Source organism: Molothrus aeneus, chromosome 7 (genome assembly GCF_037042795.1).
Source record: "Molothrus aeneus isolate 106 chromosome 7, BPBGC_Maene_1.0, whole genome shotgun sequence".
Taxonomy (NCBI): Eukaryota; Metazoa; Chordata; class Aves; order Passeriformes; family Icteridae; genus Molothrus; species Molothrus aeneus.
Window position 1 is genome coordinate 27824762 of NC_089652.1, and position 22719 is coordinate 27847480.

At 43.9% G+C, this 22719-nt stretch overlaps 1 protein-coding gene across 1 annotated transcript in view; it reads right to left on the bottom strand.

Moving 5' to 3' along the window:
- Positions 1-22719, bottom strand: part of SEMA5B (semaphorin 5B) — a 189960-nt gene that overhangs the window by 12505 nt on the left and 154736 nt on the right. The window contains exons 14-22 of the mRNA XM_066553378.1: positions 20620-20801; positions 17470-17613; positions 15859-16006; positions 14385-14610; positions 13526-13744; positions 11495-11665; positions 10450-10599; positions 9501-9545; positions 6173-6378 (exon numbers count right to left, since the gene is read on the bottom strand). Of these exons, the coding sequence (XP_066409475.1) occupies positions 6173-6378; positions 9501-9545; positions 10450-10599; positions 11495-11665; positions 13526-13744; positions 14385-14610; positions 15859-16006; positions 17470-17613; positions 20620-20801 (1491 nt within the window). The remainder of the gene's footprint in view (positions 1-6172; positions 6379-9500; positions 9546-10449; positions 10600-11494; positions 11666-13525; positions 13745-14384; positions 14611-15858; positions 16007-17469; positions 17614-20619; positions 20802-22719) is intronic.

The following is a 22719-nucleotide window of genomic DNA, read 5'->3' on the forward strand; positions in this document are numbered from 1 at the left end:
CCATCGGGTACTGCTGTGAACAGCTGCTTAGTATCCCAGAGGGAGCAGGAGCAAGGTAACACTCCGATCTGAACTGGCGGTCTCCCCTACTCTTAAATACTTTATCTACGCGAGTGCGCTATCTGTGACTCACACACAGCAACCCGCTGAGCCCCTGCTGCCAGGGGGTGGGGACAGCGCCGGGAGAGGCACATCCCTCCCTGGGCACAACCATCCCAGGACAGCCACACCTCCAGGCATGCTTGACTGCTCAATTTGACTCGAGCCAATGATATAAAGGGAGAAAAGACACTAATAGATTTTGACTGAGACGCACCACTTAATCCTTTTTTCCCCATCAGTAAGCTCTCTTGCTTTCCCTTCATAGTAGGCATTATGCAAATCAAGAGTCCCCTGAAGTGATATTTGCAACTGCAGGATCATACAAGAAAGGGCACAATGCTTCTTTGCCAATTCAACCCCCTGCCCCTACTATTCTATTTCAAATAATACTATACTCATGGTAAGTACTAAAAATATGTACTCTACCATTCAAGCACTTAATGTTCTTAAATGCCACTTTGTTCAAGGGAAATGGCCTTTGTTAAACATGCAATTCACTGGGAACAGAATTTATATTTCAATCTGATTTATTATATCTATACATATATATATGGCTTTTTCCCCCCAGCTGATTACATCAGCTAACACCATGCAGCTAAAGCAAATACTTCAGGGACACTGTTGATAACTTCTTGAGAACACTGGGTATCATCAACTACTGCTTTATATGTGAACTTTACAGCCACTTCCTGGGGCTTGAACAATGCAGTGAAAGGGTCACTGGGAAAAGAAAAAAGCTTATATCACAGTGCTATCAATGTATATGCTGTGATCACCAAAAATAAATGGGTTAGCCAATTTTAGTTGAAGTAACAACACATCAAATTAAGTGGCAGGACACTGAAACACCAAATTTTCCATGGAGAAGCAAACATCCTCAAAGACCAAGGCTGACTTTGACAAACGTTCCTCTAGGGCACTTGACAGCAGTTTAAATAGCTTTAACTTAAACTACTGGCTGCTTCCTCTCTATAAAAAAGGTGTGATTTTCAGCAGCAATGAAAATGACCATCACCAAGAGAGAGACATTTAAAATCCATACAGAGATTCACTTTCCTATACCCCAAGCTCTACTTTTTTTTTCACAGAATAAAATCACAGACTATTCTGAACAGGAAGGGACCCACAAGGATTATTCTGTCCATCTCTCAGGAGAATGGCTCACACAGAATAACCTTGGCATTATTAGCACCATGCTCGAACCAACTGAACTAATCTTTTTGCTAATTTTTGCAAGGTTGAAAGCCACCCCAAACACGCAGCGTGTTATTTTATTCAGAAGGATTCATCTTCCAAAGACAGAATTGGTTTCTGTGTCTCAGCTCTCCATGTTAGTATTTTATTGCCATGAATTATTTGGGATTAGTAATGAAGTGTGGATCACAGGGCTCGGAGTCCTTTGCAGGGGTTCTGCTCTGCATTCTATCATTTGTTTCCCAACAGCATTGGTCTCAGTTCATTAGAAAATATTCGTTGCAGCTTCTAATTTATACAGTCCAAGTGATCTACTGATTATTCCCCCCATTTTCTGGTAACTGCATCTATATTTGCTGTATAATTTTAGGCAAGTTCAGGACTCACAGTTCTACTAAAGTTAATGTGTATTGTTCTAATGTCCTAGAAAAGTCAGATATCAAGCAATACATCAAACACTCAGTTTCCCTCTTTCATTGCCATATCCTGCAATCTCACTTCATCTTTTCCCACAATAAATTTAATCCTTGACATAAATGACTGTTTTGCTTCAGTGTTTGGCCCTTAGTTCCTACAGCAGCAGTGCTGATGCCAGAGAAGATGCAATGCTCAGGTGCTTCCTCAGCTTATTTGAGGCATCAGTACAGAGAGTTTTACTGTGTGACTCACTACTAAAGCTGTGTGGAAGGAAGGAAGGACAGAGGGAGGTCTGTCCAGCACAATCGCAAAGAAAATCTGCAGAATCATCATCAAAACCATCCTGCAACTTATGTTTCTCACTGATCCCATCTGGCCAGATCCAAAGGCCATTGGATTTTGGATTTGGCCCAATATGCAGACGCCTTTGTCCAAATCCCTTGTAGAATAAAATGTTGGCTCTCTTTATTGGCAGACGATTTAGCAATAGGAAGAAGTTCAGTCCAAACCCTTTCTCCATGTGTGGCTCTTCCAAGAGATCCTAATTCACAAGGGCTCAATCTTGACCCTACATCCTCCTGCTTCTACTGCAGGATCATCTGGCTTTCCATCAGCACATCTGTGCTAAGTAACTCACACAAGGCGTGGAGCAGCTGAAGCAAGATGTTAAATAGAAGATCTCCTCACTGCTTTGATAGTCAGTTATTATTTAATTGGCGTGGCAGTACTGGGAAGGTTGTAGGTGGTTCTGTAACCCGTCATGCCAAAACGTGAAGAGCAGATAATTTTTATTTCATTATGCTTTTGTTCTGCACAGTCTTCAATATTGTCAGAGTGTTGTTTGAACTTCAACCAATTAATGAAACATGAACTGCTTATTAGGTGACCCAAAAGGTCTCTCCCCTACGATTTGTGAATACCAAATCAAAATCAATGTGTTGCTGGTAAATGCATATGCATGAAATCTTTCAAGACATCCTGGCTAAAATAGCTAATAATAAACCTCACATCATTCTTGAGAAAGCAGAACAGGAAGGGAAAAGGAGCCAACAAAAATAAAACATGCTTCTGCAAAACACTGCCTATGCAAGTTAGCATCAGCTACATGATCAATAGGTCACCCATTATGTATGGTATTTACATCTGATCTGCATTACTGCACTGCTGTGCTGGAATGGCCAACAAGGCTCATATCAGCTAGCACTTCCTTCATTAAAATATGCCTTCATATAAAATTTACCTTGATTTATGAGTTTGCATTCAGTGCTGTACATTTGAATGTAACACTGCCAAACTTTCTACAATGTTCACCTGCTGGTTGTAGAGCAGAGATATTTCAAGATGAAAACAAACTAAAGATGGTTGCAGAAGGCTTATTATTATCTAAGAATGGAAAATAATAAATTTGTGCGTATGGCCAGCCTTCTGCTACCATCATGTCACTGTGTATTATCATTTTTTGTTACTGAAAAGTAGTCTACACACCCTCTATTTCCTTAATCCTTTATTAACTCTTGCACACAGATACACACATATACAAACCTACAATTATTCTTTTGCTTTCATTAAAAAATGTTGAGGGTGGTTTCTTTGGTATCTGCTGAAGAGAAACTTATTTGGGTTTAGAATCTGGAATCTCAGGTGCTTCCACTTTCTTTCACATGTACACATTTTAAATTCAGATAGGCCGACATCCAAGCTCAGTCCAGCCCTCCTTATCAAGAAGGTGAATTTTAGCTTCTCCATCATTTTAATGTTAAATCTGCGGCATCACAATAAAACCACACATGCTCCTTGAAGGCATGAAAAATCTCCCTCCTAACCCTTAAAAAAAAAATCTGTCAGTTATTCCTAAATATAAACTTGGCTAATAACAAGTTCCATAAGTAATTACACAGCACAGAGCACACAGAGCCTTTCCTTTTACTTCATTAATGCTATATGCTTCAAGGGAACACTGAGGAGTGGCAGATCTGTAGTATGAAATGAGAAATTTTCAGCCAAGAGCTTAAGAAAGGAGGGGCAATAGAGAAGGTGAGCAGAAGGAAATACTCAACAGGAATGGAGAAAAGGAGGCTTCACTTGACAAATAGATTTTACCCTTTCTCTAAATCTCTTTGCCTCATTCACCACTCTGAAGTGTGTGACTTTGAGTTTTTCTCAGCAAGTAGCCCCTTGCTCCTAAACATTTAGCTTTGGTCTGTCCAATGACTGCAGATTTATGCACTTGAACTCTTTCACTTCCTAACATTCTGTAAATAAGCCCCATCTGGTCTATCTCTCCTTGTGTCCAAGTCCCTTCTCCCCGAATGTAAGTCATACAGTCTCAGTTAGCTAATGCCTCCCTTTAAATAAACCAGACTTTTCAAACCTTGATCTAATGCCTAAGCTCTTTATGTCCCTCGAAAGAAGACTCTAACAGCTGCTCACTGTTACTATACACTAGATCAAATATTCAGAGATGGATCTATCAAAGAGGTCAACTCCCTCCTGACACCACATTAACTAATCTGCTGCTATTTTAAACTTTGCTTAGCTTTGTTATTACTTCTACTTCACTGCACCACTTGACATAGACATAGTGCATTTCATAACCCATTTACCCAATTGATCAAGATCGTTCTGTGAACAACCTCATCCTTCTAAATTTTAACCATTCTGCCTATTTTAGCATCATCTGATAACCCATGATAGCACAGTATAAATCATAAAGAAAATGTTAACACAAATCCAGCCCTCTAACTACCTGCTTTTGGCCACAAAAATAAATTTGTGTCTTTTCTTTATTGTTTGCTTTATAAGAAACAAGGGAATACTCTTGCTCATTTCTTTATTTCTGCAAGCCTTTTTAATCTGGGTCTTGACTTTGCCACAGCAGCTCCCATAACTGAAAGGATTACTTGGAAGTTTGATGCTTCCAAGATCAAGTCCCTGCTCTTTACCTGTCCTAATAATTTATTACTGAACCTGTATATGCAGAGTGTGTAGAATAATGCATCCCATGAAACTTTGTTAAAAGTCTCTGAAAATCCCAATATGTCTGCTGCTTCCCTCCTATCTAGATCAATATTTATTTAATTTAAAAAAGGAATCCAATTTTCTTGACATGATTTACTTTCCACAAATCTATGCTGACTTGCATTATGATGCTGGACTCTTATTAAACTGTATGCAACTGTAGCCTTAAGCTTGCTAGCAAATGTGTTTTTGAGACTGCATTTATAGGCAGCAGTATCCTCTGAGAGGCTGCAATGCCCAGCAAGGATTTCACCACATTTTTATTACCACACTGGTCAGTTATTTTCTAGCTCAAACTGTATTCCTTTAAAACAGCAAAACAACACTGACCCTTCTCAAATTATTTGATGCAAGCTCTTATTTCTGATATGCATTCACACTGCAAATCATAGCTATGTATCAGGAGCTGTACTGTGCCCAGCATTTCCCAATTCCTACTTAGAAACAGTCCTCAACACCCAGGGAGTTTAGACTGTGGCAACAGTCCCACCACTGATCTTATTGTTGGGTCTCAGTGAGAAGCCAGGCCAGACCAGCAGAGGCAGCCAATCAAAATGTCAACAGCACGTAGCTGTACGAAGAAACAAGCAGCTGCAGGGCTTCCTTCTGGCTTGTGTTCCTGTCCCAAATCATGCTCCACACTGTTCAAGTGACCCTAGGCAGGCTGTTCGTCCTGTGAAGGAGGAACATGAAGCCCCTCCACCCTTGCCACCGCTCACTGCTCTGATCCCACGCTTCACCAGGAGGCTGATGCTTAAGTCCAGTCTCAGGGTATTGTCTGCAGCACCCTGGGTCCTATCTGCTCTGATAATGGGCCATGCTCACTTTAGCAAGCCAACATGCCAACAACACATGCCACTTCAGCACTCATCTCCTACAGGCTTCAGCTCCCCACTCTGCTACTGTCACTGAATTCTGCACAGCTGCCTGGGGTAAGTTTCTGTCCAGTACTGATAGAGGGGGGCAAAACCCTCTCTGCTTTCTCATTCACTCCAATTTGGCAGTCACCAAAGAATTTCCAAAATCTCATTCTACCAATGCACATTTTCCCAGCTATTTGTGCAATGAAGTTTCCATTTTTATTCTTCCTCCCCTCCATTTCCTCTTACCATGCACTAACAATGCACTGAACTGAACTCTTACTGATTTTTTTAGAGGACAATTTGTATACATTCAATAGTCAGAATGGGCTGGAGTATCTTGGTATGTACTTGCCAGACTGGCATTCATCAGGACTGTGAAACAGAACAAAATCCCACTGCAGTAATGAGGCTTTTTAACCCCTTTGTGACAGCACAGCTAAATGCCCTTTCAACCCCATGTATAATGCCATCAGCTGGGCACAGAAACACAGACCTACCCAGTTCAAAACATGATATGAATACAGAATTTATTTAGGCAGTATCAAGCTGTTTGTGGTATTTCTCCTCAAGTACCCTACCTTGAACTCCATAGGGGTGTACTTCTCATTCTTGGGGGTTGTGTTGCCCTTGTAATGGAGATGGTTGGGAGTGGTTGGGTGGATAACAGTGGACTCCTGAGACTGCCTCTGGCAGCGCTGGCAATACACGTAAATCACAAATGTTAACAGGCTGGAGCCGAAGAAACAGGAGACCCCAGTGGCAATCAGATGGATGAGACTAAAACCTGCAAGGGAAATGACAAGAGATGCTATTTTTAAAGAACAGCCCTTTTCCCTCCCCTGACAAGACCACAGGTGCAAATCAGAGCAGTGACATCTCGGGATCAACATTAATAAGCTGTTGAAGCCAGAGTCTTACGTTCTAACATAAACTGACATAATCTCCCTGCAAATCGGTCTCCCCACTGCAGCTCTGCCTTGTGCAGTTTAACAGGTTCATGCATTGTTTTCTCAAAGCTCCCTCCCTGTCTCTCCTCTCTCCCCTCTATTGATATTGAAACTAAACATTATGTTAAGCTGACAGCTAAAGAAATGAGCCATAAAAACAATGCACATTAATGCATTCCAAAGCATGTGCGTGTCATGGAAATAAGGGGATAAAAATGCTCAGTGTTTCTCTGAAGGGGAAGGAAGGGAGGGAAAAGCACTTTTTGTCGGCTGCCCAAAATGCCTATGGGACTGTGTGTGGGGTGGGGGAGATACACATTCCTCCCCCTTGTAATCCAAGTGTGCTCAGTACTCTTGCTTATTCATGGGATGGCATTGCCTTAGTTGGTCTGCGTTACCTCTGAGGTGTATTTATGGGGCTAACAGTGAAATAGAGGTCCTCTGGAGAACAGGAAAGATAAAGTGGACAAAAGAAAGGGGAACAGTGCTTGAAAAACACTTCTTTGTTGGCTTTCTCAGCAAATTGCAGAGATAGGAAATCAGTTGCAGGCAGGTGTGGACTATAAAAGCCTCCTGCAGAGATCTCTCCATGTGGGATTGCAACAGCACCCTTCAAGGCCAGCACTGAGCTCTGGAAGGAGCTGTAGCTGGGCATCCCACACACTGGCAAGCACCTAACTCACAGCTCTGACTGGAGGGGGAAGGCAAAGTCAAACAGCACTCCTCATTCCTCCGGCACCTCACTGAGTCTCACACCTCACAGTAAAACACACCACCACCAGATCTCTGATAACAGAACCAACAGCAGCGACCATTAGAGCCACCAAGGTATAAAAGCAACCAGAGGCATTATGGGATGGCAAAACTTTATGACCCTGTTGTATCTTGTTATGTGCAGGGGGGACTATACAGAAAGGAATCAGCTGTTTGATTCCAAATGCTTCTGCCTTTCCTCTGCCTTTGCTCTGCCATCTTTCAAACAGGAATGACGGAGGCCCTAGAGCCCGAGGGGACCCCCGGACTGCTGGCCCCAGGGCAGCTATCCCTGGGTCAGTTACATCGCCTCAGTGGCTACTGCAGCGGTAAATTTCCCTTAACACTTAAAAAGCCAATTCATTTGGACAGACTGCTGTGTTGACTTGACTGTGTGCAGAGAAATGGGGCTGCTCAGAGACTGGCTTTAAATGAGGCTCATTCTTAGTCTGATCACGGTGTGCAGTTTTTTGGTGCCATCTTACATTTTAAGTGATATGTTTTTCAAATAGCAGATTCTTCCCATTAGTCAATGGCTCTCGTCTAATCTCTCGTTTAAAAATATCCTTCTGATTTTAAAAAGAACAAAACCAGTAGAATTCTACAGCAAAGTAATGCACTTCAATCATAATTACAGTAGGGACCATTCAGAATTTATTAAACTGATGAGCTAGATTTATTTTTCAAACCACATTATAAAATTCCATTGCAAGATTACCATTTTCTATTGTTTTGGATGATGGTCCAAAAAAACCCAGCAGAAATACTATAATTTCCTACTGAATGTCACTAGACTTTTTAAAAAATAAATTTCCTTTCTAAAAACCTTTGCCTGTTTTGCATCACTCATGAGACCTAAAACATAGAATATGCAACTGTGTTCAGTAAAGCCACATGACATGCTGCCACATTCTCCTCCTGCCCAGATTTGCTTATATTGCAGTGAATGTTTCATTTCACTGCCACATTTGCAAGTCACAACATAAAGCTCTCTTCTATTTCTCTCTCACCTTTGAAACACCCATCTGATTTTTCAAATGAGTTTTGGCTGTATCTTAGGGGGGGAAAAATAATATTATTTTGTTTGCCACATGTGAGTCCCCAGGGGAAAGCTTTCTGGTTCATGACTTTGAAAATATAGATTTTCTGAGATGCATCAACAGAATTTCTATTGATTGGCTTCTTTGCCAAATATTGTAGAACACTACATTAATAAATAATATTAGCTATGGAAAAATGTAGATAGCAACAGCAAACACAGTGGTGGTGGAAAAAGAAGGAAATGTGGGTACAGTGCATAACAGCAGAGTGCAAGCTATAGCAAGGGGTCCTGGAATCAAAGCAGAACCATTGCACCCTCTGTGGGAGGAGTGATGCAGGAAGCCAGATGTTACATTGCAGGAGCTGAAATCTTAATTGCATTGATTGCCCTCAGTTGCAAACTGAGAAGCCACATTTCCATGCCACAGGTGGCATGCCTGTTTTTGCCATGATCTCTACAGGGAGAAGAGATTTTGGCAGCCTGAAGATCATCTAGATTTCAGTAAAGCAGGGATGTGACGCTAGCAGGAATTGGCATGGCCATTAGTGTGAAACTAGCATTTTAAAACATTAAAGGAACCTGCCATTTTCTTCAGTCTGCATTTTTATCATAGGGGTTCCCAGGGCAGTGGAAAAGTGACTCTAATGGCTGGACCTTTCCATGTTACATATAGAAAGGAGACACAGTTTCTGTGAGAGATGAGAACTTGAATGAAAGGAAGTGCTTGGAGGTTAAGTATAAACCTCTAATCTCATCCTATATCAGCAAAGGATCTGTTTAAGAGACTCTGTTCACTGAAATCTTTATGGGTTATTTAAAAACACCTGCCTCCAAACAGCTGGAGGCTTACAGTGGTGAATGGGGAATAACCCTTTCTTCCACCTGAACCATTTACCCTGGAGGTAGAGAGACACAAGCAATTGCTCTCTAGTAATTAATGACCCTCAGTGGCCAACCCAAACTTCCAAATAAACAAAAGTCTTGGACCTGACAAGTGGACATGAGATACAGTCCTCCAGTCTGACTCAGACAGCAAGACTCCAGTGGAATTAAGGCTATCAGTGGGATATGAGCTGCATAGATTAATGGTTTGGTTGATACTGCACAGGGAGAAAAGAAGTCAGGTTAAGATAAAAATAAGATATATAGTTAGTGGTAACCTACCTCCACAGTTCGTGCTCTCATCGATGCTGGAGGCTGGCAGGATCACTAAACAAAGAAAAGAAGATTGGAGAAAGTTATAATTTTGCCATCCCTTTATTTCTTCAAGTAATTAAACCCTTTGTGTTTCAGACACAAGAAGGTGCTCATATGTTCTGCAGCAAGCTGAGAGTCTCTCTAGATTGAATTATATGCTCATGGTTTGAAACACATGCAACAAAACCTCTCCGAAGATCTTATAATTCCAGTTCCGTTACCTGATCACTCTTTAGCTTCTTCAATTTAGGGAAAAGATGTTAGCTGAAAAAACCATGAAAAAGAATACCATTGCCTAGAGATGTCAGATTTTTAAGTCAGTGCAATGTGATCCAAAAAAAAGAACATGTGGAAAGGCATTATTCAGTCTAGACCTATATCAGATATTTGCCTGAGAGATTCAATTTCCAGAAAGCACAGGGTGGAATATGCTGATGACCATCTGTCCATCAACAGTGTTGCTCTGTTAGACCCTAGATTAATCTCCCACCTTCATACCCCAATTTTCTGCATCTGCCTCACCGTAATTCTTATCTCTTTTGGGATGCTTTTTGGATACCTGAAATCAACGGCCTTCTGTTGCCCATATGCATACTGAGAACAGAGACAATTTTTATAACCCAGCCTAAGACAAACCATACAAATTTAAAAGCTTCAATTCAGGTGAAGCAACACTAGTTATTCGTTATGGATCAAGGTAATTCTGTTTAAAAGAAATGCTAAGCTGCTTAAGGGAAAGCCATTTATCCCATGCCTGCCACAAGGGAATTTATAACATTTATCTATTTCCTTGTTTTTCTAGATGCATCCAAGCCCAGTTTTTAATAGAGAAAATCTCAGCCTAGTTTGACAGTCCAGGCATGAGCTGCTCTCCCGAACTGGCCCACCCTGCCCTCCTGGATGACACAGTACATACCAGGAATTTCATTGTACAGGCACTCCTGGTACTGAGTGCTGTTTCCGACGCACTGGGAAGAGTCCGGGCTGTGCACCTCACAGTAGCGGCTGCGGTACTGGATGCCCTCTTCATTGCACAGGCTCCACTCTGACCACTCTGACCAGCCACCTGCAATCCAGGGGCAGGAAAACACACACACAGCATCACCAAGAGGGAAGAGGATGCTTTGTAGATAGCAGACTTCTCCCCTGCTGAAGGATCCCAGATCCTGGCCTGGGCCTCTCTCACACATCTTTTCCATGGGCCCTTAGTGGATTTAATTTTCTCAGTGCAAGCATTGCACCCTACTTGTCAGGTTGTAGTTCTCCTAATGTGGACTAAACTAACCCTTGGTGGAGCACTGCACAGAACAAAGTTGTCTTAAAAGCTCCTATATCAGCTCTCTGGTCAAAGACATACAAGGATCAGGGTGGGGCAACATTGCACCAAGACCTCCAAGCTTTGATATGGCCTCCCAAAGATACCTCAAGCAGCCAGCACAAATTAGAGCGCTCACAGAGTTTTGCTGAGGTAAGGACAGGAGTCAGCCTGCACTGGATCAGAAATACACAATGGTAGTTCAAAACCAGCACAAGTCTAAACCCTATCCTCTGAGTTGTAGCACATGCTGATCTGTTGTCTGTGAAACAAAAAGGAAGGACTGTCCTTCAGCAATTGTACAGATTGCTGCCTCATGACTCCTTTTGTTTGTCAGGTCAACTTCCACATTGAAGAACCATGCTCCTGCTTTTTCCATTACTTGAAAGGCATCAACCATTAGCAAAATTTTGCTTGACCGGCACCAGAATGCTAGAGCAAGGGCCAGTGAGCACACAAAGAGGAAGGGGTTTCACTGTAGTTGATACTGGGATGGCTCCTTATCCTCTGGCTCAACAGACATCAAATAAATGACCAAAAAACTTGTAACTGGTGGTGTTTCTGATCTGTTTTTTAAACATTTTGCAGCTGTGCCTTGCTCCCACCAGCCTGAAAGCCAGCTGGAGCAGGGATGAGGAGCAGCTACCTTGGCAGGGGTGCGTGTTGCAGAGGGCCTCCTCGGTGTGCAGCCCAATGCAGATGTCCTCCCCGCTGGACGGAGCTGGGTTGGTGCAGGTCCGTGTGCGCTGGTAGTGCCCACCCCCACAGGTGGCTGAGCAGTGAGACCAGGGAGTCCAGCAAGACCACGAGCCTTTCACTGGAGGATATTGAAAAGCACAGACAGGTAGAGGCCACTGGTTACTCCTCTCACTGTGACAAAGCTGGAGATCCCCAGTGTCTCACCTTGCGCATCCACCCTGCCCACACTAGCTAGCAGTTTCCTGCACCCCAGGACATTTGGGCCTGACAAAAAGAATTTCACATGAAGAGAAAGTACAAATCCACTTCACTCTGTGGATGCAGAATGAAATCTATGCAGAAAAAGACTCTGCATCATAAAGTGCCAAAACCAGAAACTATTCTTTGTTGTAGTCATTCACTGAAACATTCTACTCCAGTCTCTTCCTTTCCTTTTTATGAAACAGCATTCCTGCTACTACTACTATTATTATTATTACTATTATTATTATTATTACCATTACTACAACAACGACTACTATATTGTCTCCTGAAACTTCATAGCAACAGCAGATTTACTTGGGAAAAAAGCGCTGTAGCACAGAAGTTGAGCTTATATGGCACCTTTCTGTGGGAGGCCCAAGTCCTCTTGTTCCAACCTTCAGGAAACAGCAACTCAGAGGCTTTATTTATTGACCCTGCTCATTGCAAGGGCACTGAACTAGGTGACCTTTAAAAGGTCCCTTCCAACCCAAACCACTCTATGATCTAAGCATAACCCCATAAGAGTTTAATTATAAAACTAGGGAGGTACTTAAGATCCCTGAATCCCCCGCCCCCCACCCACTAAACTGCCTGGTTTGCAGGTCCACATGCCATTAATTCAGAAGATAATAACCTGATGACTTAGAGCAAAATAAACCCAGGATTTGTGTATACACATTGAGTGAGGCAGGGAAGGAGGGAGACACGGATAAATAGTAATCATGCACTCAGAACAGATTGTAAAACATCAGAGTGTCTGAGGGGAGAAAACAGCACAGAAAAGGGGCACAGACATTAGTGAAAAAGCCACTGAGAGCTTCCAAAATAGTACTAATAGCTGCCTTTATAGTGCTAGAGTTATTTCCTTTTTATAGGCCATAGAGTGCAATATTTGGCACTCCTGTTATACTCTTGCTGCACATTCTGATCATATCTGCATTTGAATTTTATCTTTGTATTGAATTTTAGAATCATAATAGTACGACTATAATAGAGCATTTTCAAGTGTAGGCCTCAAACTATATTGCCAGAGGTAGATAATTGCTGGAACTGCAAAGAGGCAAGGTAATTTGTGTAAGATCACTTAAATTTACTTTAGACAGTTATTACAGAGCAAGGAGAAGGATAAGTGAGAGAGAATACAGTTGTCAATGGTCTATTACTACTATTCTGGACCAGGAGTGCAACATAAACATGAGGACAAACTCGAAAACCAGGAAACCAGGCAAGAATACTCCCTGCTGGCTGTGCAGGAAATGGTAACTGATGTCAAGAGTAGATGCCCATCGCAAGAACAATACGTAAGCAGGAGAGGGGGAAGAAATAAGTGTTCACAAGAAGAACCACCACATCAAGCATCTCTATACAGTATTAAGCCACATTTATTAAGTCTGCCTTCTCATCATGGAGCAGATGCACCATGATGCCCTCCACTGGATGGAGCATCAAACCTTCCTGAAGCAAAGGATTGCTACAAGCCACCATACCACTTCCTCTAGAGGATGTGGCTGTGTTACCCTCTGAGCCAAGGTGAAACCTAAGTCAGCACTAAAGATAACATATGTGGGTCATTACAATAACTTTAAAAAACATAAGGAAAAGTCCCCCAAATTAAAAATAAAAGAAAAAAAGAAGGCAGCTTAGAAATACTGATTTTGTGGTTGTTGTTGTTGCTCTACCACTAAGATTTCGGAAAACACCTCTGAATTTCATGCAGGAAGGTGATCATGGTTACCTGGGCAGGGGTGAGGATTGCAGTCTTGGTACTCCATCGCTGACCCCACACAGGGCAAGCCACCATTTTTAGGTTCAGGGTTTGTGCATGTTCTCTTCCTGATTCTAAAGCCCAGCTCACAATCCCTGGAGCAGGAAGACCAGGCCCCCCAAAAGGACCAGCCCCCATTGATAATCCGTGCAGAGGTCTTACCAGTCTTGAGGAGGTCATCAACAAGAGCTTCAAGGAAAACAAACAAGATACCATAAGATCACAAATTAATCATTTATTGAGCTTTTAAAAAGGGGCTCAGCTCATGAATAAAATCAGGATCTATGTGCCCTGCAGAATAGTTTCTGTTGAAAGCCCTTGGCAAGAGGGTTTTTTTTCCCCAGAGCTACAGCTAAACTAGACAGAAAAAGAAATTTGTACACATACAAGCTGAGTCTGCTGGTAACCTTGATAAATCACCTCCCTGGGCAGCAAATTGTGGCAATCCAGGCTGTGCCCTCAAGATGCTGCCTTGCATCACAGCAGTCCTGCAGGGAACAACCTGAGTGACAGTGTGCAAGGGGAGAAAGAAAAGACACGCTGTCCTGAGAACAGCTCTTCTCTTCTTTACACCCTCATTACTCGCCTGTTGTCTTTGGGGCAGCCTAGCAGGAGCAAGAACAAATCTATACACTGCCATAAGCACAGAGCTCATGTCTGTATATCCGTGTCACGGGGCACTCCCCATCCCTGCCACTCTGCAGTGACACCAGTCGTACATGTGGACACTACTACAGCCACAGTCAGGGGCTTGTTGTTCCAAGAGCATTCTCCTTCCACCACCCCACCCAGGCCTGCCCCACGGTCCCTGTGAGCTGGCAGGACGTACAGTCAGTGTCACACACTGCGGAGCCATCGTTGGGGCAGAAGCGACTCTCGGTTTTCTTCCTCCCGAACTGCAGCTCGTGGGGGTCGGACAGCTGGGCCCGGCACGTGTAGCGGAAGCGCTGCTCCTGGCGGGCCCCGTTCTGGGTGATGTTGACAGGCATCCACGGGGTCCAGGGGGTGTTCCTGCGCACCTCTGGGCAGCTCTCTGGGTTGCAGGTCTTGTATTCCTGCCAAGAAGGAAAACCACTCCTTCCTTACTTATTAAACAGCAGCAGCCTAACTGGCAGAGGCTTATTTACACTTCAGAAAATAACGGGGGTACTCTCTGGATCTCAAACAATCCCCATCCACCTTATCTGACCTCACAGGAATAAAATGTGGTGATTATGGAGGCAGTGTGCTACATAGGTGGACCTCAAGGGTAAACTGTGCTTGCTATTTTTATGTCTCCCTCAGGTTTGTGTTTCTTTGCTGACTCAAAGTCCTGTGGGGCTTCAACAGCCTGGTTCATTATCAGCAGGAGAATAATTCAGGCAAGAGATAATAATAACAGCAAACAAGCTTTCTGCTCTGACCCTGAGATGCTCTTCTCGGGTCAGCCTAGAGAAGCCTCAAGAGGACAAAATGTCAGTAAGGTCTATTCCTTGAAAGTTTATAATTTTATTTTTAATAGTAGGGTTTAGAGTAGATATTTTACAGCTATTTTTGTTTGGTTGGCTTTTCAAACTCTCTAGTGAAGGTTATGAACCATTTGCCATCCTTGGTCTAGAGCAGCCATTGAGCACAGACAGCATTCTGGCTGGCTGGGAATGGGGAGATTCGAGGGTTTTACAATTCTCATCACTAATGGGAAGAATTCCAGCGAGAAACATTTGTGTTCTTGATTTAAATTAACTAAATAAACAACCCTCTTCTGGTAGAGGGGAAGAAATGTAATGCTTCAGGACTTCATGATTCTACTGTAAATGCCAAATATCTTGGTAAGAAACGGGAGGTTCCAGATCAAACTTGCTTACACCAAAATGAAGCCCCACACAACCAACTAAAATGGCTGCATGAAACAGCTGTCGGAACAGCAATGGGAAAGTAAAGAGAGCAAATGGGATGTTGGACCTGTAGTTTACTCAAGTGTGACAGTGCAACTCATTTTTGATGTTTGTGTGGCCTCCTTGACTCAGCAGGATCATCCCTGGGAGTGGGACAGAAGAAAAGAACATGTCTAGAGCTTTCAGGTAAAGGACTTGATATCAGCCTACAGAGGCCTAAGGAAAAGCATTGTATACAAGTTTGTCCCTAAATCTGCCACCCCTCTGTTTCCAAGTTCATTTCAGCATTCTCTGCAGAAAAAAACTGAGGATAGCATTTTCTTCTTGCTTGAGAAATAAAACCACAATGGAGAGAGAAACTAAATACCACATTCCCCAATGCTACTGTCAATAGGTGCCCCTCATGCAATGTCAGTAAATAATACATACCACAGCACAGCCTGGACATGTGTTTCCATTTTCACAGGACCTCTGCCTTGAATGAATCCCTCCACCACAATTCACGCTACATTTATTCCAGGGTCCCCAGGAAGACCAAAAAATCGGTAATGGACATGGATTGTTCTCATTACAGAATCTGAAAGAAGAAAGTGCATTGCTTAAAAAACTCCACGTCAGCACATCCAAGGAAGGAAACGGTGTGGGATGCAAGACTGCACACTGCATTTGGGCACAACTGATGCATGCACAGAGCCAGCAGTGGCTGACACAACATCAGATTAGCAATATTCCTGTCCATGGAGAGGAATGTAGCCTTTGTACCAAATGGGAATGGTTAATCAGGCTGAGCTCATTGGAGTAAATGGCTGAGATCAGGTTTTCTGAAGTGCTCTGTCTCAAAACTTTTCCACAAACACTGAGTCCACAAAAGAGCTCATAAACTGATGCCCAAGTGTCACAAAGAGAGAGTGGATAGCAAATATTCTAAATGGGATGACTGGTAGGAGGACAACTCAACAGTGATCTGTCACTAATAGCAGGTACTAAACACCTCACAATCTTCTTTTTACACAATCTGGCTTTTACTGCTGCCTCAGCCCTAACAAGCTAGAGTTTGCAACTGGATCCTATGTGCATCTAAAGGCAGGCCCTAAGTGAATGCTATTTCATGTTCTGTGTCAAAAGTAACTGTGATTTTGTTCATCTTTTTAATCAATATTTTTTTCAAATTTAATCAGATAGAACTGCAACTGACTCAGAGGTAGTCTAGTCTTTAAACCCAAAAAGGACTATTGTGAATGGACACAAATCAAACCAAACATTAAAATGTCTTGAAACATGGAAGTTAAATGAATTGCTCTTTTTATTCTGAGAAATGCAGAGACATATGTCTTAGTGACCACTCAAGGGACAAGCAACAGCCTATTGCCAAGTACAGGTGACCTTTAATGAAATGTCAGGCCTGGAAGGAAGTTGGGATGCCTTGAAGCATGTATTTCATGAGGGGCCAAGCTTGAAGAAGGGTTATAGTGCAGATGGCTCTGTAGGTTCAGAAAGTTCTAGGTTTTTAGTAATTTTGTGTGAAATTTTCATAGTTTAGAGGGGGAAAAAGATGTTTTTCTGATACCATACCCTGCAAAAACTCAAGCCTGAATCTGTGAGTTAAGCTTATTTTGCCTTGAACTGCTTTTAGAGCATCAGCACAAGTAATAGAGATTTGGAAATGGTGCAACTGGCAGTGAGCTGCACATACTCAGCTGCCACTCCAGGGATGGATCAGAGCAGAGTAACTGTGTCCATAAACTCTACAGTGCCAACAGCAGGCACAGCTTCTGCCTTTGGGGAGGAGGTCAGCCCTCTGTCTGGGACAGGAATACTTGCAGAGGTCTAAAGGGTCCTGCTTGGGAGTGAGGGCAGCTCTGAAGTGTCTGATATTCAAAGGCTCACTGAAAGAGGGTGTCCATGCACGTACACAGCCGCATCCCTCCCATGCTCCAGGACTGCTTCCGCTCTGCACTTTGAGCCCTACAGCCTCAATCTGCCTTCCCAGCACCACTACAGCCCCAGGAATGAACATACACCATCATGGACAGCCCTTACCTTTCCTCCCTGCTCTGTCCAACGCAGACCCTGCCCCCGTACCGTGGAGCGGGATTGCTGCAGGAGCGCTGCCGGACCTGGAAGCCGATCCCACAGGAGGTGCTGCATGGGGCCCAGGAAGACCACGGCGTCCAAGCGCCATTTCTAGCAAAAAGGGTGAGAGAGAACACACTATGGGAAAAGTGTTGAACTCATGGTAGAATAGATCATTCATTTCAACCAGTCTTTGTATTGGGGGAGTTTTTTAAAAGGGAGTTTCAAAAGTGCCTAGCAGTGGCCTAACTTTCCTCCTTTGAAGTCTCTAAGAATTGTAAAGGAAGACAACTAAGCCAATGCTGAATAATTTTGAAAATGTCTCCTAGGATTTACTGGGTGATAGTGTGGTTAGTGTAATTTTCATTGACTATTCCCCATCATCTTCCCCATGTATCATAACCCTGCTCTTCTGACCTACTGGCTTATCCCAAAGTTGTATGTTCCAAACTCTTCTGCACAAAGAGTTCTGGTTTTAAGGATCACGAATGCCAGTTGTGCTGAAGGATGTAAAAAACCTACCCTCTGGTAATTCAGTAGGTACTGATGCTTTAAATCTTTTACAGCAACACCACTGCCAGCTCCCATGTTTTTATCACAAACCTCATAATATCTTGTGTTTTCCTAAAGCCTTCAGCATTGAATCCTATTAAGTGGAAATCTCAAATTTCATTAAAAATAACAATAATTGCCTCTAGCTTTCATGGCCGCCTGAAGACGTCACTGTAGTGTGACCTTAAATCTGTAGAAACCAGAGGCAATTAAGAGCTCAGAGGCAGGATCGAGTTTCATGGTTTAATGAGCGATCACATCTCTGCTGAACAGTGGTAACACAGCCTGAAGCCAGTGTGATGTAAAACTGCCTAGTTCACACCTCAGCGCTGGAGACATTGGCAAAGCTCCTGTGAGAGGCTGAGCACGTGCAGGTGCCTAAACATGTGCTTACACAGAGGCCAACATTTTCATCTTTAAAATCTTGCATCTATTAAAGCTCACCTTCCTCTGATTTGGCAGCACTGGACCTTGAAGCAGGAGAGGAGGAACCATATCTCATCCATTCTGTGCGGCAGGTTTCATTTCATATGAAGCCAGTGGTAATGCTCATTCTTATAAAACTGCCTAATCTTGACACTTCAGTGCCTTAAGCCAAAAAATATCTTTCCCTGGGTGTGTTTTTTTATAAAGAAAAACCTTTCTAAAAAAACCTACTCAAAAAACAACTCAGGTGCTCTCTGACTCTTGAAAGCTAAGCTTGAAAACAGATGTTAATTTTCAAAGCATTTACTGAACTAATAACACTGCTGGCAAGAAGTATTTTCTGGCATAGCACCAATCAGGGCAGAGGATGAAAGTTAAAACCCACATTGCCCTTCACAGTTTTTGTATTTTTTATCAACTCTTGCCTGTTCTTGGCAGCTTTATTTCAGAACCCTGTTAGATCTTTTCCCCCTCCTCTTCTTGTTCTCTCATCCTTCTCCCTCTCTCCCTTCCCCTCACCCACCACAAACAAGGTCAAAGAACAAGAAATCCACTCATATAAAAATCCTACTATTCCATATTATTCTGCCATGTTTTAAACTACCTACTACCTCCCCACTCTTTAACTCAAAAGAACCATTATATGTAAAATCATGAAAAAAAGATCAAATGGAAGGTTGCTGTTACTGCTGCAAAAAGGGCAAGTAACTTCTACTAAAGAAATCCTCAAAACCCCAACAATTCTCAACATCCATTTGTGTTTCAGGATTTTTAACAGAAAGAAAGATACCTTCCACTTTCATATCTCCAGCTTTTTAATATAACTCATCTTTAAACATCCTACTCCCTCTTTGCAGAAAGAAATCTCAATGCCATATGAAGTCAATTAAAGGAAATTTGAGGGCTGAAGCGGATGTAAGATGACCAGATGTCCCTATTTTTCAAACCATGCTGTTTTTGTATGTCTTAAGATTGAATAATCTGTTTTTCATCCCCTTCTTAGAAGCTGTTCCTGCCTTAAGAGGCATCAGAGCAGTGCTGAGAAATCCATCCCACTGGCATGTTTTCCATTTGCCACTGACAGAAAAAGCCTGCTTGGGAAAGGCTTTGCTCAGCCCACAGTGGCAGCACAGGGGTAGGAATGACTGCACACCTTTTGGGCAACACAGCTCATAACTGGAAGGGAAAATGCCAGTTAAAACATGAGTGTTGCTGAATTTTTGGTGCCAAGGTCAGCACTGATCTCCAGGGATGAGTCAAGAGGCAGCTGTCCTTAATGGAATGAATGTTTATGGAGGAGATAAAGTAGATAAAAACTATATTGACCCAATATTTACCAAAATCCTGTCTGCCCCCACCCTGATTAAATAGTGCTTACAGTACTGCATCATCTTCCCTTGAGTCATGACGTGATCTGGTCTGAGGGTGGTGGGGCACCACAGACACAAACACCATGGCTATGTTTGGGCACTCTCCAGGAGGACATTTAGCTTCCATACTGCCAGAGCTAAGCTTCAGGCTTCTGTGGGCAGGCAGTGCTTTGGCCCCAGCTGAGCTGCCTGTGCTGCTCCAGCACCATCCTGGCAGTCACCTCCCGCACCTGCTGGCTGCCAGAGGATGAGCCAGAGGATGAGGAGCTGCTCTCACCTGCACAGCAGACAGCCTGTGCTGCAGACAGGTCACAGACTCACAGAACAAGGCAAACAAGCCCTGCCTGGAGCTAGGCTCAGCCCTGTCCTTACAAGTGTTGCTCTGGAGGAGCTCTGCTTGGTTTTGGCAAAGTGGCCTTGGAACCCAAACTCTGAAAAGTTATGGGCTTGTTGATTTTTTTAGTCTGCTGTTCAGCTGGCTGACAACTACCTCTGCCTTACTCACCTCCTCCTGATGCGTGACTACTCACTTTACAGCTGAAGGAAACCAAGGCACAGTATAGTGTACAGTAATTTGGGGTTTCCAAAGATCTTTGCCTGAGGGCCCTTTGCTCAGAGCGCTTGGGCTTCTACATTTTCCACTAACTTCAAGCTGGACCTCACACACGTCACACTGGCTGGGATACAATGACATGGTCACAAGGAAGGAGCTAAGCTGTGCACACACACAACTCTTGCTCTCTTGAGAAGCACAAAGATGCTGAGGTACCTTGAACAATTTGCGACCTCAATCCTGGCCCCTTCACAGCTGCGACCTCCACAGCGAGGACGAGGGCTGTCACATGAACGTGACCTACACATACAGGAGCCTGTACTGTCCCCATCTGAGTGCTCACACAGTTGCCATGGGGACCAAGGCCCCAATCTTCCATTGGTTGTCAGGTTTTTCACCTAATTTTAAGAGAAAAAAAAGTCATTAATAGCAAGTTTACATTTCTGGAGACAGGCCCACAATAGAAATGCCAAACAAAGCTGCCGGGGGGATTAGGATGCATCTTAGATGGGAGCTGTCTGTGCTTGCGAGCAGGATTCAAAACAGAGGGTTGTTTTCAGACAATGCCACATCAATATTTACCCTCCAAATTCCATGCTGCATACCTAACATGTGCACACAGGCACCGAGCCGACCCAGCCAGCACCACACCAGGAGCAACATCCATCTGCCACACCACACAAACACCACGCTCCCTGTTCCACACTGCACAGATTCAGCCTTTCAAGCAACACTGTGGCCAGTACTGACTGACCCCACTCCATCATATTCCAGCCTCTGCAGGGCTTCCTGCAGAGTATTTTCCAAGTTAGTGTTCCTATAACCATAGTGACCAGCTGAGAGGCCTCACTGAGTTGGCGCTGCCCAAACCTGCAGTAACAACTGTTTCCCTTTCTAAACTGAGGCACAGCCTAAATGGCTGAAGAACAAAAAGTGGACATGATGGTGACTAGCATTAATGCTGAGGGTCACATAGTCACCTACAGAGTTAAGAATTCATCTCAAGACAATTTATAGACCAGACCATCCTGCTATCTGTTCCCTCTGCCCTTTGCTTCATGCCTGCACAGCTCTGAACAGTCTGGGACTTGACAGCTTCCTGCACTCTGTAGTGAGGGAAAAATACAGTAGTGCTGGCAGACCAAGAGCATAAGAAACAGAACTGTTTCAGGGCTGGTGACGACTCTCCAGTAGAGAGGGTGTCAGAGTTTGCTCTCCATTTGCTTAACCGGTGCTTCTAGGGGAGCCTTAAGCTGAGGGCTTGGAGACCAGATTGCTGGGACCCTTGGGGTTGCTTGCCCCCAAGGCTGTCTGGAGAGGATGTGAGCTACTTGCTTCTCCTGGAATCCCTCCTGGCCACTACTGCCTTCTTGTGCCCACTCCACCACTACTGCAAAATCCTGCAGCCCAAGACCATGTCTTGAAAGCTTCCCTGAACACCCCTGTCCTGGCATCCCCTCTGCTACTGACTTGAGAAACAAGATGCAGAAAGGGATTGGTGCTGGCCCTGCCTGCCTACAGATACCCCCTTGTAAGAGCACAGCACCATGATGCACTTCTGCCCTGCTGGCTCCGTCTATGCTCCCCACCCCATGCCCCATCCCAAAGAGCCAGGTCTTGCAGGCAGATGGTACAGATGGTGGCTGCCTGCAAGCAGCCCATGCCTGTGGGGTGACCCATGCGGTGGTGGGGTGCTCAGCAGCTTTGGTAAAGCCTCTGGCAAAGGCAAAACTGGATTTGGCCTCAGTGTTTCACACAACGAAGGGTGAAGGCAGGAAGAGGCTGGGCCCCTGGCAAGCAGCCCTGGCCCCATATCTGAGCCAGCTACCCTGACAAACCCCACAGTGCCATGCTCCACTGAGCCCTGCTGCCAGCAGGATCAGTCCCCTGGGCTGCCCCAGGGGGGAATGATTGTCCCTGCTTTACAGAGAAGTAAACCAAGGCACAGAGGGGCTGTGAGCCTGCTCAGCAGCCATGCAGGGAGCCAACCACAGCCATGGGAAGAGTGCTTTCCAGCATTCATCCTCTGAAACATGCTGCTCTGTGCTAATTCTCCAAGATTGGCACTACGTTAAACACTCCGAATGTACCTCTGGTGGGTTGTCATCTTCCCCTCTCACCCATCTACAGCAGCATCAAAAATATGCAGCAGTGGCATGGAAGCAATTTAGATCTGATACTGCACTCCTCAGGCTCCAGCTGGGGCTTTCAGGCATTTGCTGTAAGCTTTTGTTTGCAATAGATTATCATGTAGTTGTAAAAATTTGCTCTGGGCTGAAGGTTACAAGGCAAGATGCCCACAGAGGAGATCACTGA